This window comes from Daktulosphaira vitifoliae, unplaced genomic scaffold (genome assembly GCF_025091365.1).
Source record: "Daktulosphaira vitifoliae isolate Bord-2020 unplaced genomic scaffold, ASM2509136v1 Scaffold_1, whole genome shotgun sequence".
Taxonomy (NCBI): domain Eukaryota; kingdom Metazoa; phylum Arthropoda; class Insecta; order Hemiptera; family Phylloxeridae; genus Daktulosphaira; species Daktulosphaira vitifoliae.
Genome location: NW_026099572.1, coordinates 65,899,946 through 65,916,534, shown reverse-complemented (window position 1 = coordinate 65,916,534; position 16,589 = coordinate 65,899,946). Strand labels below are relative to the sequence as shown.

General features: G+C 25.3%; 1 protein-coding gene across 3 annotated transcripts; it reads left to right on the top strand.

The window, feature by feature from the left end:
• Positions 1–928: 928 nt before the first annotated feature.
• Positions 929–16,491, top strand: LOC126896458 (cilia- and flagella-associated protein 57-like). Of its 3 annotated transcripts, XM_050669255.1 has the most exons (15): positions 929–1,181; positions 1,288–1,558; positions 2,049–2,203; positions 2,502–2,753; positions 2,815–2,998; positions 6,713–7,135; positions 9,987–10,199; positions 11,713–11,886; positions 11,947–12,264; positions 12,392–12,576; positions 13,791–13,890; positions 14,217–14,398; positions 14,641–14,935; positions 14,992–15,204; positions 16,106–16,491. In XM_050669255.1, exons 1-15 carry the CDS (start codon positions 967–969, stop codon positions 16,160–16,162), a joined length of 3,237 nt encoding a protein of 1,078 aa, XP_050525212.1. In that variant the 5' UTR covers positions 929–966; the 3' UTR covers positions 16,163–16,491. The 3 variants fall into 3 exon arrangements, with proteins under 3 accessions (XP_050525212.1, XP_050525213.1, XP_050525214.1); XM_050669256.1 differs by lacking the exon at positions 16,106–16,491 and having other exon boundaries at positions 15,053–15,166; XM_050669257.1 differs by lacking the exon at positions 16,106–16,491 and having other exon boundaries at positions 14,641–14,921; positions 14,992–15,100.
• The last annotated feature ends 98 nt before the right edge of the window (positions 16,492–16,589 follow it).

Sequence of the window (16,589 nt, the reverse complement as noted above, 5' to 3'; positions counted from 1 at the left end):
AAAAAAAAAAAGATGGCGGATGAAAGGTGTGTACATAAATTATTAAAAAAAAATGTATTGTTCCATTCATTTTTCTAAAAGTTATAGAAATATAAAATTAAAAATATAAAATCGAGAATTTTAACACAAAAATAGCATATTATTGAATACGTTAGCTATTTTCACCATAAAGATAATATAAAGTTTGAATTTTTTTTCATATTAAAGTATATTACATAAGATTTAATTAAAAATATACATAAAAATGTCAATATTTACGGAACATTTTCAAAAATTAAGTTGTAACAGGTCTATTTTCTTTATACATTTTTAAGTTGGACGACTCCAATTACCGAACTGATCTATCACTTAGCAAATGAATGCTCATGACTGAGTTTCGAATCCGAAGCACTGCCGCGTTATCGAATAGGTCACGCCGTCCCTCTAATATAACAATAATAGGAATTTGTTAACTTTAATATATTTGACAATCTTCTGATAAAAAGTAAATTTTGACTTTCTTTACAAATACTAAAATATCACTTTATTCCCTTCTGGTGAATTAGGTGCCTCATATATTTTAAAACATTGTATTATATTCTCTAAATATTATATGTATGTTAGTATCATGTAGCTTAGTGTTACACTTAGAACCTATTTTCAATCGTTAAAAGACAAAAATTTGAAAACTAACTTATTAAAGAAAGCCGTTCATATTTTTTTTTGTAAATTAAAACCTTTAATTCCTTATGTTTGGACCTCTGGTTAAGTAAACTATTAGTTGGATGAAGACTATTATAAATAAATATATATTTTTAATCGTGGTTAATTCGAAGTGACTTTTTGTTTCTTAGCAACTACAAAATCAAAATTCGATCAAACTTATAATTTTTAAGAGTTAAAAAATTATTTTTATACATAAATTTGTAGATTTTTAATATGTCATGAATGTTTCGCAACTTTTTTATTAAATAATCTCTATTAACTATGTCGTCATCAGTAATACCATCATTAGAACCAAAGTTTTTCTTTGGCCTTACAACTGGGTTAAATGGAAACTGCTTTTTCATAAACAATGATGAAATAATTTACCCAGTGTCTGGAGTTCTTGTAATTTATAACATAATTCTGCATACTCAAAAATACATACATCTTATCGATACTCAAAAAACTATCACGGCTATGACACTCAGTAATAACAAGTATGCTATTATTTGTTTTTAATTTTAATTTTTCAACAAAAGATAAAATAAGAATATGTCTATACTTACGTTATTATTCATTGATTTGTAAAATAATTATTAACAGGAAAACACTAGCAATTGCAAAGAAAAGCGAGAAGCCTACAATCAGTATTTACGATTTAAACACAATGAAACGTGTGCGACTATTTACTTCGCCTATTGAATTGAAAGCTAATAGTTTTATGGTTTTACAATTTTCATACGATGATATATACTTAGCCGTTTTAAGCAATGAACCTGATTTCATAATGTATTATTATAATTGGGAAAATTCAAAAATTGATAGCTATGTAAAAGCTATTAGTCCTCCAAATGTCGTTGGACCCGTGACTGATGTTTGTATTAACAAAATACAAAAACTATAACTATTTTGTGGTTAATGGCGTGCCCAAGAAATACAAGAATAAATACCCCACAAAAAATAATTGGTAGTGATAGTAAAAATCACCGAAAATCATAGTTCCAAAAATAAAAACAGAAAGTTTTCAGTACGCAAATTTATACTGTGTATATCATGACACTGGCTTCTTAATCCATATAATTGATTTTCATTATGCACTAGGCGCAATAATAGAACTAATGAATTACCTAGTAATTACAATTTTTATGAATTCTTTTACCTGTTACCAAACTGTAATATTTTTGTATCGCAGTCAATGAATTCGTATAGATAAATTTCGGTAGATTTTCACATTCGTAATACGAGATTTATAAAATGATGCCTAATTAAATTGAACATCAAAATCTTGGCTACAAATAATGAACAATTTAAGTTTGATTGTTATTCAAGTATATATATATATATATAAACTTATACTTTTTCAGATGTCATTAAATCCAACTGATAATACGATATCATGTTTTGTTGGCAAAGGCTTATTTCGACTAATGACTATTACTGATTCAGTTTGGCGGCAGTACGGATTCCAAAAAGCTGAAAATTTGGACTTAACATCTGTATGTTGGTTGAATGGTGATAGGTATAATTAATATAATATTAGATCATTGACATGAATAAAATTTAATTAAAACTCAAATCAGTACTTAAGTTGGAAAAAAATTTCACTTTATAGAAATAAATGTTGAATGAAAGATTTTTTTATTTAAAATCTTAATTTTTTATAAAAACTTTTTAAGTCATATGTTATAGACGATTTAATGCCTTAGTAAATATTATCTAAAAAAATTAATAAACTTTTATTTATAGTATAATAGTTTTTTTTTTACTAGACATAAATTAAAACATTTGTTTATTAATCTTCTTTTTTTTTGTATCAGAATTTTAGCAGGTACTGTTGATGGTCGAATAATATTAATTGAAAATGGAGATCTTATTGCAATTTATAATGCTAAAACTACAACTACTTTGGATCCTAAACTTAAATTAAAAAATCCTTTGGATGTTATTCCATTAAATAGAAAAAATGGGGAGCTGACTGATATTAGATGTTGTATATCTTTTAAAAAGGGCCTAGTATTCGTAATAGGTGATTCCACTGTATATTGTTTTGAAAAAACAAACGACCAAAAGTATACATTATTAAAATTTATAAAAGCTATATCATACTCTATTGATTTATTTATTTTTTAGGTATTTAAAGTATAATGAGTTAGAAAAAAATGTTGATAAAAACCTTAGTACATTAAATAGTGATCGACCGTTGAATTTTATTAAAATGTTAGCTGTAAGCCCTAACTATGAAAAAATTATTTGTGTGACCAAAAGAACCCAATTATTTTGGTCATCTTTAATGAAAACTCATGATAAATCATTTGTAAGAATTTATTATTAAAGCAAATTAAAAAAATAACTCTCAAGGGAAAAAGTTAATGTCAGGTTTATGTGTATGTGTATTATCATAAGACAAAAATCCATCCATAAGAGTATAGATAGAATTTTTACACAGGGAAAAACCGGACAAAGTTAATATTGATAATATTTTTAAATCTAAGCGTCATCGACCCATTTATCTTTTTTTTATAATAAATGTTATAGTAATGTACGAGATGAACACTAACGGGAATTTAGCATTTATACTCAAATATTTTGTTAAGTCATAATATTAACATGGTATTTCAGGTATAAAAATTAAATAATGAATCTTTACTCATTACATTTTTTTTAGAAAATTATATTTTTACACAATTTTTGTATGAAACATTAGGTCGTATACTCATTATATATATATACTCATCAGTTGCCACAGAGTTCACATGTCTCGTGTTTCGCTACCGTTATTTTTCTACTATAAATTTACGTTAAATTTATCATTTTATTCAAATCAGTTTTGTTTAAAATATTTAAATCAACGAATCTAAGTTGTAAGAAAAATATTAACAACATAGTGATCCTTCGGGATCTACGTAAGAAATTAATATTTCACTACTTGCCTCAAAATGAGTAATAGTAATCGCAGTCCGCCAACGACGCCGTTGTCTAGAATTAGTAACAACAATCCAATAACTCTGATAACTATTGTAAATCGTTCTCAAATAATCAGCAATACAAAAAATTAACAAAAAACCACTAATACCGAGTCCAATGACGACTGGATAACCGTTTTATGATCTAGATTCATGAACTTTTTTTAACTTCATCAGTCATCAGTATCGTTTTTCTTTACTGACAGTACATCAATACCCACCTCACACGATCAATAATATTGTCAGTATCCGAAATACTGTCAATAATAATATCATAGTACTAAACTGGTTCACTCCACTTCAAACAAGTTCTGATAACATGGAAATAAAATCAACAAATATACTCAAACCACCGCCTATGTTCATCAAATCTGATTAAAACTACGTAAACTTTTGAGAGGCTATTAAAAAAATTATCGATATCGATGAGATTACTTGTAAAAGTAACGCATCTGGTTTAAAACTTCAAATAAAACCCCCTGACTCATATCGAAAAATTGTACGAAAACTTTTACAAAAAAATGTTGATTTCCTCCATACATATCAAATCAAACAAGACAAACCATTTCGCGTTGTACTAAAAAATTTGCACTATTCCACAGACCCCAAAATTATTCAGGATGAATTAACTGAACTTGATTTGAATGTTAAACAAGTCATCAATACCCTGCAGAGATTCACCAAAAAACCACTTTCTATGTTTTTTGTCGACCTTGAACCTGACACAAACAATTATGACATATTCAAAATTGATACTCTTTATCATTCAAAAATAAAATTTGAAGAATTTATACTTAATAATAATCCAGTACAATGCCTCCGATGCCAAAATTTTGGATACACTAAAAAATATTGTAACCACGAACCTCGTTGTGTCAAATGTGACGGATCACATTTGTCAAATATTTGTCAAAAAACTAAAGACCTACCGCCCAAATGTGTATTATGTGTAATAAATGTAACTCAACAGAACAACTATTCAAACAAGTCACAAAATATAGAAACAACTAACACTAATAACAATGAACTCATTAAACAACTTTCCTCATTCTTACTGACTTAAAATCCTTAATTAATCCTTTGGTATCTATACTAACCACTGTAATTAATAAAATTATTTTTAAAAATGTCTGAAATACCTACATCAACAAATCTTATCATCAAAATATTACTTTGGAACGCTAATGGTCTTTATCAACACAAAAGTGAATTTCAAACTGTACTTAACCATAACAAAATAGACATAGCACTCATAAGTGAAACTCATTTTACTGACAATAATTACTTTAACATTAACAACTACACTTTTTATAAAACTAACCACCCTGACGGCACTGCTCATGCTGAGGCCTCCATTTGCATTTCAAAAAACATACAACACGATGAAATAAGTCCGCGCCAAGAACTATCTATACAAGCTTCAAGTGTGTCTATAAAAATCAATAGCGTACCAATCACTATATCAGCGGTATATTGCCCTCCAAATTATAATAGTATACGTAAAGATGACTTCCAGCAGTTTTTCAACTCCCTAGTTAACTCATTTATAGCGGCAGGAGACTTTAATTCCAAACATCCAAGGTTGGGTTGTTTTGGTAATAATCAAAGAGGAAAACATTTGCTTATAGTTATCAATAATAAATACTATTTAACTATTTCACCAACAGGACCAACTTACTGGCCTACCCACGCAAACCGAAACCCTGATATACTCGAATTTTTTATAACAAATATTCCAAACCAGCTAAGTACAAGCATAGAAAATATTTGTGACATCACCAGTGACCACTCACCTGTTATACTCACTGTTGGTGGCGAAGTTTCTTATAATATGAGACCATCACTCAAAAAAGAACCTATTAACTGGGATAAATTCAAAATCAATTTGGATAAAAATATTAACTTGAAAATTCCACTTGAAACCCATGAAGACATCAAAAATGCGGCTCAAAACTTAGTCTCGCTAATTAAGAACTCAGTAAACAGTTCATCCTCATTAAGTAAGAGTAATGGTAGAAGCTAAGTAAAACTTCCAGTTCATATAACAGCTCTTATCAGTGAGAAAAGAAGAATAAGGTCTATTTGGCAAAACACTCGTTACCCCTCGTTCAAACAACTCTATAACAAACTAGCTAATAACCTAAAAAACCAACTTCAAAAATTCAAATCAGTTCAATATCAAAATTATATTCAAACACTCAACATTAAGGATAAATGATTATGGAGAGCTACAAAACGATTGATTCAAACTAAAGAAACTACCTCACCACCTCAAAAAGATAACGGTACTCATGCTACATCAGACGAAGAGAAAGCTACAACCGTTGTTGAACATTTATTTAATATATTTAAACCACAGGACGACAACATGCCTGATTCAAATCATATTAATAATGTTTATGATTTTTTATTATATCCTTTACCTATGTCTCTTACTGTCAGCAGAGGATAAATTAGTCAGAACGATCTGAATTTTTTAAATTTCAATTTCATGTAAAAAACATAAATTTTTCAAAATATTAAAAATGGGACACCTTAATATAATTTCTTTTTTATTGAAATAAACATACGGTTATTTTGTACTTCCTTATTGTTTATAAAGAAATTAATAAATTCATAAATATGGATGTTATTTTACAATTTTTGAGCTTTAGAGGAATTTATTGAAGTTTTCGTGGAACGTAAGCTAAAATTCATACAACAACCAAATTTCAATAGTGAAAATGCATTTTTAAAATGATATTTAGTATAAAATTAGATCATTATAAATAAAAATTATTATTAAATTATAAAAAAAAATTCTTCTGACGAATGTATTGAGATTGTTTTGTCAAAAAATAGCACATTTTTTTTTTTGTAGTTTTAATATTGATATGTTACAATTAAAATGTATAAAATATATTGCCGAAAAGCAAAATTTCAGTTTATACAATTATTTTAACAGAACTAAAATTTATAATAAAAAATTTTAAATATCATTAAAAAATTGAAACAGCACTTTTTTTTTTAAGCTGAATGCATACTTTAGGTAAAATATTAATACAATTATTATATTATCATTACAGGTAGTATCAAGAAACTTCAAACCTTTAGGCGAAGACTTGCATCATGGGGGTATTGCCAGCTTATCAACTTGTATATGGAAACCTATATTCATTACTTGTGGAAAAACTGATCATACCATTAGAATATGGAATTATTTGAACTATTCATTAATACTATGTCAGCAATATCAAGAAGATATATTTAGTGTCTCCTTGCATCCATCTGGTTTATATTCTATTGCTGCATTCACAGGAAAAGTTGAGTTTCAACTAGTTTACACTGAAGGACTTAAGAGATGGCGAGAATTTTCTATAACAAGTTGTAATTTAACTGAATTCAGCATGTCCGGCCACATGTTTGCATTGGCAAATCAATTTGATGTCGATGTTTATTGTTCCGTGACCTTCGAAAAACGTTTTACTTTCAAAGCACATTCTCAAAAAGTATTTATTAAAAAAGACCAATTTTATTTATTTTAGAAAAATTAAAAAATATTTAATTTTACAAATTTGACAAAATAAATAACATAAAGTCTATTGGGTTTGGGGAATAGATAACCAAAAAGTAATTTTCATAGATATAGATATTCATTATCTTGATAGTTATTATTTCTTATACATATAAGATAGTCATCTTGACAAAATAAAGATAAAATTATCTTGGTTAAAGTTCAAATAATTTGTCTTTTTCTAGATAAAATTCAGATAATTTTTTTTTTTTAATTATTATTTTATTAGCGTTTATTCTACATAGCATTAATAAATTTCTATTTTGTTATTTTTTTGAAAAATCATCATCCCTGTATACGTTACTAAAGCATTTATACACAAAAATAAATTTTCTGATCCAGGACATATGATGGACATTTTTTATGAAAAGTCTAAAATGCAATAAGTAGAACAGTTTTTGAGTTATTGCGAAATTTGCGTATTTCGTGTGCTGCAAAATAGTGTTTTCATTAATTTTTTTTAATTGTAATAATCCAATTTTAAATTTTTTACATAAAATATGAAATTATCTATAACTTTTATCTTGGATATATTTGATCTAACTATTAGCTTCGATGCGAAGCTGATAAGGTATTAATTTTACTATGATGTATTTTTATTTTTTGTTACCACTTTTTCTCAGCTTTCACTGAACCGATTTCTTTGAACGATACGTCAAAGGATCACAAATCGTATCTAGTCAAAAACATTATCCTCAATAATGGAAAAAATGTTCCTCGTTCCCCGTAAATAAATCTCCAAAAAAATTATAAATTTAAAAATCGCTAATTTTCGAAATTTTTTCAATTTTTTTACTTAAATCTGCCATAACTTTTTCAAAAATGACCAAATCAATATATAATTTTTTTTTTGTAGATGCATGATTTCTTCACCTATCATTTGATATTTTTTTTCATAAATCTGACCTTTGGTAATTTACTTTATATAGCTTATGTAATTTACTGTATTACAGAAAAAATAATTTTTCTGACTTTATTTTGTCTTCACGGTAAAAATGTCTACCATATGCCATTTTTGCGTGAAAACTCTAGATTTTAAATTTACATATATAACTTTATATTTATAGAAATTTTTGAAAAATATATGGATTAATATAATTTTTTCATAATCAAAATAAATAAAAATTTTAAAATAATCAATCAATTTCTTAAAATTAAAAATTATCTACAGATTTGCATCGAAGTTTTTTTTATGATAGTGATTTTAATAATATTTTTACCTATTTTTTAAAAGTATATTATATAAGCCTTTATATATATCATATAAAAGTGTCCGTATTTTCGGAACATTTTCAAAAGTTAAATGTAAAAAAGTTGCCATTATGAAATCCCCTCTAAGGGCACGTAAATGGTCAACAGTTCACAAAAATATATCAAATATTAGGCAAATACTTAAGGTATGTATAAAAAAAAATTATATAAAATTGTTTATTTTTAAAAAAAGTTATGGCAGTTTTAAGAAAAAATTGACAGTTATAAAACTCAGCACAGTGGGATAGCGGCACAGTGAAGACGTGGCATATATGGATCAAGTATAATGATATCGGACAGTGATTAAAATAACTACCAAAAAAAAACGCTTCGATGCAAATCTTTAGATAGTGTTTAATTTTAAAAAATTGGAGGATTATGCCAAAAGCTACATGATCTGCTAGTTCATTATTAATATCCTAATTAAGATAAAGTATGTCGAATGAAAAAAAAAATAATTAAAAAATATTATTTCTCATAAAAAAATAATGTTGATCCATACACTTTTCAATATGCCATAGCATTATAAAGTTAAAAATGTAAAAAATAAAATCGAGAATTTTCACACAATAATAGTATTCGGTAGCCATTTTCACCGCGAAGATAAAATAGAGTCCAATATTTTTTTTTTTTGCATAATAAAGTAAATTATATTAGCTTTAATTTAAGATATATATAAAAATGTCAGACTTTCCGGAACACTTTCAAAATTTAAGTTTAAAAAGTAAATTTTTTGTGAAAAAGTTGTCATTTTAAATCCCCCCCTGTGGGCAGGTTAAGTGTCAAATTTACAAAAAAAATATACCAAATGATAGGTAAAGACATCAAGCATCTATAAAAAAAAAAATTATATTGATATGTTCATTTTTGAAAAAGTTACGGCAGTTTTTAGTAAAAAAAATTGAAAAAATTTCGAAAATTAGCGATTTTTAAATTTGTAATTTTTTGGAAGTTTCCCCCATTTACGGTGAACGAGGGAATTTTTTTCAATTTTTGAGGGTACTGTCTTCGACTAGATACGATTTGTGATCTTTTGACGTATCATTGAAAGAAATGAGTTCGGTGAGAGCTGAGAAAAAGTGGTAACAAACACACAAAAAAAAAAACAGATCTTAGTAAAACCAATACCTTTTCAGCTTCGCATCGAAGCTAAAAATTGAAAAAATGTCGAAAATTACCGATTTTTTAAATTGTAATTTTTGGGAGGATTTATAATTTATATTTTATATTTTATAACTATTTGTATTCATTTTAACGTCATCAAATTGTAATTTTAGGCTTAAGAAAACCGTTTTTATTCGGACGAATTCCTTCCTACTATTGATACTAATGTAATTTTATGATGCTATAATAATTGAATTACTTTTTGTTAAAAGAACACATGTTACTTTACAACAATCTGTAATAGATATCCTTTTAACAAAAAGCGATTCAATTGGAGTATAATATTTTATGAATATATACTATTTATGTGAAGAAATAAGGTTTAATTTTATAATTAATACTTTAGTTAATGATTATTGTTTCAATATTAGATTACAAGGATTGTTTGGGATATCAATGATTTTAAATTATTAACGTGTGGTGAAGACGGTGGTATTTATGAATTTAATACAAAAACTGGAGAAAGAGACATGGATATTGTACATCCTAATACAATTTATATGGATTTAGCTATTTCAAAAGATACCAGCACAATTTATCCAGCGTCTCAAGATGGTCGATTTATAGAAATACACAATCAATCAGTAAATAAAACTATTTTTTAACTTTATTTGAACAATATTTCAACATTGCTATAAAATAATTTTTTTAAATTTTATATCAGACATTTTTTTAATTTTACTGAATATTAACATTTTCTAAAACAATGCGTTGTTTTCTTTTATTAACTTAATTTATATTTAAGACATTTCTTCGAACTAAACGATTATACATATTTTTATTATTTTGTATATACTTACTGATACAAGAATTTTACAAATGATTCGGTTGTCATATAAATTGTATAGATTGATCTTTCACACCAATTTAAAATTACATTGAAATCATCTTATCTAATACTTTATATAAGCGCATAAAACTTGCTGATATATGAAATAAAACATTTCCGTCTGTTACTTATTTAGTCTTATCGCAATTGAAAATATTTTTAGTTAGAGTATTTAACGTACCTCACAATTATTTCAAATTAAAGTATAGTTTTTTTAACTAATATAATTTATAGACCTCTAACCTACGAAAATCCTACTTATCGCAAGTTCTGAATTCCTTAGAATTGTATAATAAAGATTAATAAAGATCGTTAATAATACACATATTTATTAAATGTAATAAAAATACATCATATTTACACTAAGAATGTATTACATTGGAAAAAAATCAATCAATCCATCAATAGATACTTCTAAGACTGTAGATTTGAGAGGAGATTTGGATGTACTTAGCCGGGGTAGCAGACAAGCAGTGATGGATTTAGAAAAAAAGGGTATGAGACCCATAACCCTCCAAAATTAGATTCAATAGAGTAATTTATTTGTCAGTTTGAGAATTGTATTGTATGTCATATTAATTATAAATTATGAACCTTTTTTTTCTATAGAAATGTTATTTTTAAATTTAAAGCTTAAAAATAAAATCTTGTCTAAGATTCAACATTTACGGCATTAGTGAATCAATCATTAAAAGTTTGCTAAATTTACGCCTGTCAGCTATTTTGGAGCGGTACTTAATTACTACCATTATTATTGTTGTTAAAAATGTAAATTTCATGCATTAGAAATTTTTTTTTCTTATAACTTCAAAAATATGAAGAGCAAAAAAAATAATCAACATTTTTCTATTGTCTACATTAATTAGAAGAATTTTGTACGGAATTTCTATACTGAGTCTAAATCTGACTTTAAATTTTTTCCATCACATCTAGTTTATGACAATTATCAATTGTATTTTGAGCGATAACGCGAGAATACGTTTTATACTAGACATTAACTTCATTTTGTAGATTAACAGTCTTATGAATTTTTTGGTGCTTAAGATAATGATACATTTAAATTTTATGTACAATAATTCACTGTAAGAAATGATCCGAAAATCCTCTTACGCCCGTATGATATCTTAAATTTTATTTTTGCTCAGAAAACTACTAAGTTATATTGGTACCTACTTTACTATGCCATCTCTGTGTTTACTTCACAAATACAATTTTATTAAGAAAATAACTTTTTCCCTTTACAAAAAAGGTTTTAATTTTTGTTTTAGATTACGCGGGATATTGATCTATTTAAAGGCGCTTTGGATGCTATAACATTATCTAAATCAGACTTAATGCTATTTGTAGCTGTCAACAATGGTATTATATTGTCTCTAATGTTACCTATAATGGCTGATATAAAGTATAATCAATTTAGCATGCATAACAAAAAAGTTACAATGGTTAAAAATGTTTTATAATTTTTGTTTATAATTCTTAGTTAAATAAGTTTGTCTTTACAGATGAAACTAACAATAGATGACTCTCAATTAATAACTTGTTCAGAAGATGGTAGTATTTGTATATGGGAGGTAAAAAACGCCGAAGAAAAGCTGATATCGATTAATGATCAGTTTACTTATTCTAATGATATTTTAGTAAATTCTTTAGATTTAATAAATAAAATTGAAACTATAAAAGAACTAAAAATGCGAGTACACGAGTTAGAAACTGAAAATAAATATCAATTGTCTGAATTATTAAAAAACAGTTGTGAAAAACTAAAAGAATTAAATTCTACTTATTCAAGTCGTACAACAGAACTGGAAAATAAAAATTCAGTAATTAATAAAATATAACTTCCAAATAATCTTTAAAAATTCTGAGACGTTCTAATTTAAAATTTTTGAGATCACTTTAAAAAAAAATTGAGCACATTCTTATGTTAGTACAATTTTTTTTATTTAGGAATTAGTTAAAAAACACTTGGCAGATAAAAGCCGTTTAGAAATGGAAATAAATCGCTTAAAAGAATTGCATAATTTAAATATAGAAAAACTAGAATCTACTTATAATGAAAAGCTTTTATATGAATATAATAAGTATGATGAACTTCAAAAACAAGTACTTGATAATAGTTTGGAGCTAGAAAAGTAATTTATAAACTGTATAATATTACATAATTTATATTTTTAGTTATATTTATTTAATAAAAACACTATTACTACTATAACCTACAAATGTTTCATGACCGTCATAAACTGTAAATTATACATAGAACCATAAAACCACTATCCCGTCGTCCTTCTATATCGAAATCTTTAAAAAATAAATATGTATAAAATAGAGAAAAATATTTTGTTAATAACATTTAATTTACGCATATATAATACAAATTATTAAAAAACCCAGCACAGGGGATCGCGGCACAGTGGTGACGTGGCATAGTTGGATCAAGTATAATGATATCTGACAGTGGTTAAAATCACTATAAAAAAAAATGCTTCGATGCAATTCTTTAGATAGTGTTTAATTTTAAAAAATTGGTGGATTATTCCAAAAGCTACATGATCTGCTAGTTCCTTATTAATATCTTGATTAAGATAAAGTATGTCGAATGAAAAAGGGATATAAATAATATTTCTCATAAAAAATTGTGTTGTATATTGATTTGGTCATTTTTAAAAAAGTTATGGCAGTTTTATGTAAAAAAATTTTTAAAATTTCGAAAATTAGCAATTTTTTAATTTTTAATTTTTTGGAGGTTTCCCCCATTTATGGTGAACAAGGGAATTTTTTTCAATTTTTGAGGGTAATGTCTTCAATTAGATACGATTTTTGATCTTTTGACGTATCGTTGAAAGAAATAGGTCTGGTGAGAGTTGAGAAAAAGTGATAACAGACACAAAAAAAAAAATAAATAAGTAAACACATTATAGTAAAACCAATACCTTCTCTGTTTTATATAGATGCTAAAATAGTTTTACTCAAACATAATTAATAGCGAGGCATCGTATCAAAATTTTCCCTGATGACAGCCGTTGATTATTTGTTTAATTTTAAAAACTATTGAAAATAGTGTAAATTAAATACACAATATTCAGTGCCGATTGTTTATATAATCGACGTCTAAAGACTACGATGAAATACCTAAAACCAATTATAAGTATATTTTATCTTAATTTTATATGAAATGTATTATTTTAAGTAACAGATAAATCAAAAAAGATTTAATTAAAATAATTTGTATCTTATAATATAATTACGAAAAAAATTAATAAATATAAGATGCATGTCGTATATTAATATTTTTGGTAAAACTAAATTTACCTAGAAAAATAAGTAAATTTAATTTTTTTTTGTTTAGAGGTTTGTCTAAATTAGAAATTGAAAAAGAAAAATTGCTTAAACAAATGGAATATCAATTATCATCAAAACTTAAAGAAAAAGATGATGATATTTCAAAAGTATGAATCATTTGAATTCAATATATAAACTTAAATAAGGTCTCAAAGCTTAGTCATTAAATTAAATATCAAAAAATTAATTATTTAAGCGTTTCTAGTATTTTAGAAAAAAAAACTAAAACGCTCTTGAGTCTTTCACTTTTGTTAGTTAAAAATATTATTTCAACTCAAGATAAAGTGTCTTTTACATTACTTAAAAAAAACAAAAACGTTATTGTAATTACATAAAAGTTCATTAAAAATATATAATAGCAAAATACCTTAAAATTAACATTATAGTTGTACGTTTTTAAAGTACGTTGATACAAAGAGGAAATAAATTTTAGTTGAAGGAACAATTATCTATAGAAAAAGAAAATACGAAACAGCATATAAATAAAATTGAAAATGATACAGAACAATTAGTTTTGAAACAAAGCAAAGATTATAATATCAAACTTAAAGAGTTAAAAAAAATTAATTTAAGTCTAAAAAGTGAGCTCGGATCATATAAAATGAAAATAAAAGCGTAAGTTTTTTAGTAATTAGAAAATATTTTTGTATATTATTTACTTCTTAGAAATATATCATTTACCGTTTACTTAATTGATGTTTAAATTTTACGAAACTTTTCAAATGTTTTACATACTTAAAATTACTGATAAGATGAGGCAAATTATTTTAATTTACTAAATTTCATCATTTTTTAATTTAATATTTTGCTTTTTTCGACATACAACTTAAATATAACAGTAATTCTTGGTTTCTCAGTATATCTGAAGAAACAGACAATTTAAAATATATGATTGGAAAATATGAAGAAGATATCGAAAAATTAAAATTAACTGTGCAAATTCGAGAAAAAACTGTATTAGATCTTAATAACTTAATACACGAGCGTGATGCTATTATCGTACATAAAGAATATGTAATATGTGAAGAAAAATTTAAAAACAAAGAATTGGAAAAACAAATTTTATTGCGGGATGAAAATATTCTCGTTTTGGAACAAACCAATGAACCTTTAGTACTAGAAATACAAGAAAAGAAAAGTAAAATTGTTGAAGTAAGTAAAATTTAATGGAAGTAAAATACTTTGCTTTTAATTTTTTCATTTCTTAGGTTGAAAATAAATTGAAAAAAATTATAAGAAATAATAATTCTATGGGGTTAAATATTGCAGAAAAAAATGCAAAACTAAAAGCAAATAAAAATAAAATGAGAAAAAATGAACAAACTATTCGAAAATTGAATAATTCAATTAAAAATATGTTATTTGATATATACAACTTAAAATTTATACATGATCCAAGAGGATTAAAAGCTGCAACAATTGTAAGTTAAACATCATTTCAATCATCTTTCAAAATTAAGTTAATCTATTCGATAATCATCGATTATGTCACAATATTTGCAGTAACTTGTGTACTAATTAAATAAGTTACTAATATAGTAACAAACATACAACAAACTGAAATTTTTTTGAAAAGGTCGCTTTTTTAATTCCATGAAAGATAGAGAAACTGGGTACCTGTGTGATCCTTACTTTGTTATAAATTTAATGAGAGTAATTAGCTATTGATAATCATCGAATATTTCAATAACTGCACCCATTTTGATCGTAACTTAATTTTTGTCCCTTTTGAGTTATTAATAGCTACGTTCAACATCATGCCTCAAAGAGGTATAGAATACTTGAAATTTAATTTTTCAATAAAACTAGATGTATTAACTTAAGGTATATTTTATTTTATTTAGGTAGTTTTATTTATAACAGTATTGTTTTCAATAATCATATTAATACTATTCGATTTTTGTTCAAAACTCGAAAGTGATTTATAAAATATTAAAGTAATTTTTTTTTAATATTTAGATTTATTTTTCATATACCTTATTAAATCTATCCTCTGTTTTTATTATGGTTTAATATAACTTTCAAATGATTCATAATTCATACCGTTATATAAATGTAACTTCTTTTATTTAATGTATATTTGTATTAATTATATTTTAATACCTACAGTAAGTATTTTAATGTGTTCTGAGATATGATAATTATGAACACTGAACTAAAAAAGTTTGAAAACAAAATTTAAAATATTAAAACAATCACCTTCATAAATCACAAAAATTGAGTTACGACTTTCTTTCATACGCGTATCGATATTTGAAGTATTATATTTAAATGTTAAGTTCGTATAAATAAATTTAAAAAAACTATACCATTGTTTTACAGAAATTATTACAGAAATATGATACTGAAAATCAATTGAATCATACTTGGATGAAGTAATGAAGCACAAATTTAGTTTTTAGGTCAAAGAGAAAAATCAAACCATAATTATAAAAAATTCACGATTAACTAATAAAACATAATAATCTTCTTTTAAACTATATTAATAAATTAAGAAAACAGTGATTTAACCAAGAATTGAAATTTTATATTAATGAATAACTAATTACAAATCAATAATCTTTCTTAAAATACAAATTTCTTGTGGATATTATTATCTATTTTTTCAAGCCCCAACTAGTTTACAATCATCTTTTTTTTCTTAAAACTATAGTTACCATTAGAAAATTTCAGCATTATTTGAACAGATAAATCGATTTTTTTTTTTTGTTACTATTTCTTGAAAAAAAATTATAACTCGTATGAGTTTATAAGACGACGGGATACGTGATTTTGTTAGATTTGTTCATTTAACGAATCAGGTCAG